Here is a 2,727-nt window from a genome sequence, read left to right as displayed (position 1 = left end):
CATTTTCCTGATTAGGCCGAATCTATGTGATTCTGAGTATTTGGTGCTAGATGTTTAGAAAAAAAAAAAGAACCCAAGATATCTAATTGTATAATGAAATCCAGTCCTTCAAAACATGTGGATACATTTTACAGGATTCCAAAAGCTCCAAGGACAAGATGAACATATCTCCAAATTAAGGCAAAAGTTGAGAAGGCAAGTTGATATATACCATCTCCTTTGAGACCATTCTCCCTTATTACCCATTTTATACTATTAGAATATTGAGCAAGCTGAAGGTAAGAGAAGCTAGTAAGCATTCCACAAGGAAGAAGGATTTCTAGCATTCTACAGGAGTCTGGATTGGGGGAAAAAAGAAAAATAACACTTTATGACAGGACTGGGGCTTTGCACAATCTGGTCCTATTTGGCTTCATGGCTGACTAACGAAAGTTAAATCTCTGAGGATACCGAGAGCCCAGATTTTTAAATTCTGTTATTTTATGTCAAGCCAGGACACAGAAGGACCATAAACACTAAAATGAGAGTTCTTAATACCAGTAAAATTTGTTCATGGTGCATTTGTTCTGTGAAGTCTTCTCTGACCCCTCTACTCCTCTGGATTCGTCTAAAGCCACGTACTCACACGGTTCTCTGCCTGAGCTCAACAGTATCAGCAGCATGTGCTGGAGTCACAGAAGCTCAGTATGAAATCCTGCCTCTACCACCTGTTTCCTACCTGATCATAGAAGAGTCACTTAAACTCCCTTCGTCATCCTTTTCTTATCTTTGAAAATAGTAAAACATAGTTTTAAGAGTAGCTAGGAGAAGAGATACTGTGCACCGTGTAAATTTTCAGATATATAATTGATGTTCAATATTGCCATGCTGCTTACTATTGTAATTTGTTTCTCTCTTTGTAAGTCACGTGCAGACCAAACTATAGATCAACATATTCTCAGAATGTAAGGAAGTGTTGGGTGTTCAATATTATTTTACCGATTGGTTAAATGATGATTGGTAGCTATAGACCAGTTACAGAGTTCTGTTTCATTTCCCCTGCAGGTGACTGAAGATGAACACTGAAAACTGGACTCAGGTAACAAGCTTTGTCCTTCTGGGTTTCCCCAGTAGCCACCTCATACAGTTCCTGGTGTTCCTGGGGTTAATGGTGACCTACACTGTAACAGCCACAGGCAACCTGCTAATTATTGTGCTCAGCTGGATAGACCAACACCTGCACATACAGATGTACTTCTTCCTGCGGAATTTATCCTTCCTGGAGCTGTTGCTGGTAACTGTTGTGGTTCCCAAGATGCTTGTCGTCATCCTCATGGGGGATCACACCATCTCATTTGTCAGCTGCATCATCCAGTCCTACCTCTACTTCTTTCTAGGCACCACTGACTTCTTCCTCTTGGCCGTCATGTCTCTGGATCGTTACCTGGCAATCTGCCGACCACTCCGCTATGAGACCCTGATGAATGGCCATGTTTGTTCCCAACTAGTGCTGGCCTCCTGGCTAGCTGGATTCCTCTGGGTCCTTTGCCCCACTGTCCTCGTGGCCAGCCTGCCTTTCTGTGGCCCCAATGGTATTGACCACTTCTTTTGTGACAGTTGGCCCTTGCTCAGGCTTTCTTGTGGGGACACCCGCCTGCTGAAACTGGTGGCTTTCATGCTCTCTACGTTGGTGTTACTGGGCTCACTGGCTCTGACCTCAGTTTCCTATGCCCACATTCTTGCCACTGTTCTCAGGGCCCCTACAGCTGCTGAGCGAAGGAAAGCGTTTTCCACTTGCACCTCGCATCTTACAGTGGTGGTCATCGTCTATGGCAGTTCCATCTTTCTCTACATTCGTATGTCAGAGGCTCAGTCCAAACTGCTCAACAAAGGTGCCTCCGTCCTGAGCTGCATCATCACACCCCTCTTGAACCCATTCATCTTCACTCTCCGCAATGACAAGGTGCAGCAAGCACTGAGAGACGCCTTGGGGGTGGCCCAGGCTCACTGCTGTGATGAAACTGAGGGTCACAAGTCAAAGGAAATGATCTTATTAAATGGGAGATTAAATGTTTATTGAAAATTTTTTAAATGTGCAAGAAGTTTAAGGGATGTAGGCAACACTGTTCACTTTTCTCAGCTAATGAAAGAACAGTCTTCATAAATATACAACATGAAATATGGTGGTAAACCTTCATTTTCCCTCCCTACAACCTTCCTTGTGCCTCCTCCTCCCCACAGAGAAGGCTGATCCAATTGGTCAAATTTCTTTCAAGATGGAATCCTTGGATTGGAGAGCATGTGTGAGCACGTGACCCGCATACAGGGAGGCTCCTCCTTCTCTTTGTGTGTGCTTAAACACTTTTCTTACTGCCTCAGTCTCCTGTGTCATGTAGCCAATCAGAAGATGCTGAAATATGGAGATTCAGATTTGGAGCTCAGTGGGGAGTAAGAGGGTCTCTGAGGTCTTCCAACTAGACTGGGTACTGCAAATAAAATTAACCAGAACCTCTGTATTATTAGAAAATCAAATTCTGGCTGCAGTAATAAATGGTTCTCTGATTCGCATTTGTTATTGCTCCTTATGTAACTAGCAGCTCCTATAGGAATCTCATAAAGGAAGAATGTTAAGACCAGTGAAATATTTGGATAGCCCTAATTCCTAAGTCAAACTCTACTAACAAACTCAAATATGGCAACAAACTGAAATATGGCAACACTCATTTAATCATTCCTTTAAGAAATATT

The 2,727-nt window shown here is 43.1% G+C and overlaps 1 protein-coding gene across 1 annotated transcript; it reads left to right on the top strand.

Moving 5' to 3' along the window:
* The first annotated feature begins 1,054 nt into the window (after positions 1-1,054).
* LOC466817 (olfactory receptor 6T1) lies at positions 1,055-2,027 on the top strand. The gene is given in 2 exon segments (XM_009424413.3): positions 1,055-1,969; positions 1,971-2,027. Coding segments are annotated over 2 exon segments (972 nt in total).
* The last annotated feature ends 700 nt before the right edge of the window (positions 2,028-2,727 follow it).

The sequence above is a fragment of the Pan troglodytes genome, chromosome 9 (genome assembly GCF_028858775.2).
Source record: "Pan troglodytes isolate AG18354 chromosome 9, NHGRI_mPanTro3-v2.0_pri, whole genome shotgun sequence".
NCBI classification, from domain to species: domain Eukaryota; kingdom Metazoa; phylum Chordata; class Mammalia; order Primates; family Hominidae; genus Pan; species Pan troglodytes.
The sequence above is the reverse complement of the archived record's forward strand: the minus strand, read 5'-3'. Positions and strand labels throughout refer to the sequence as shown.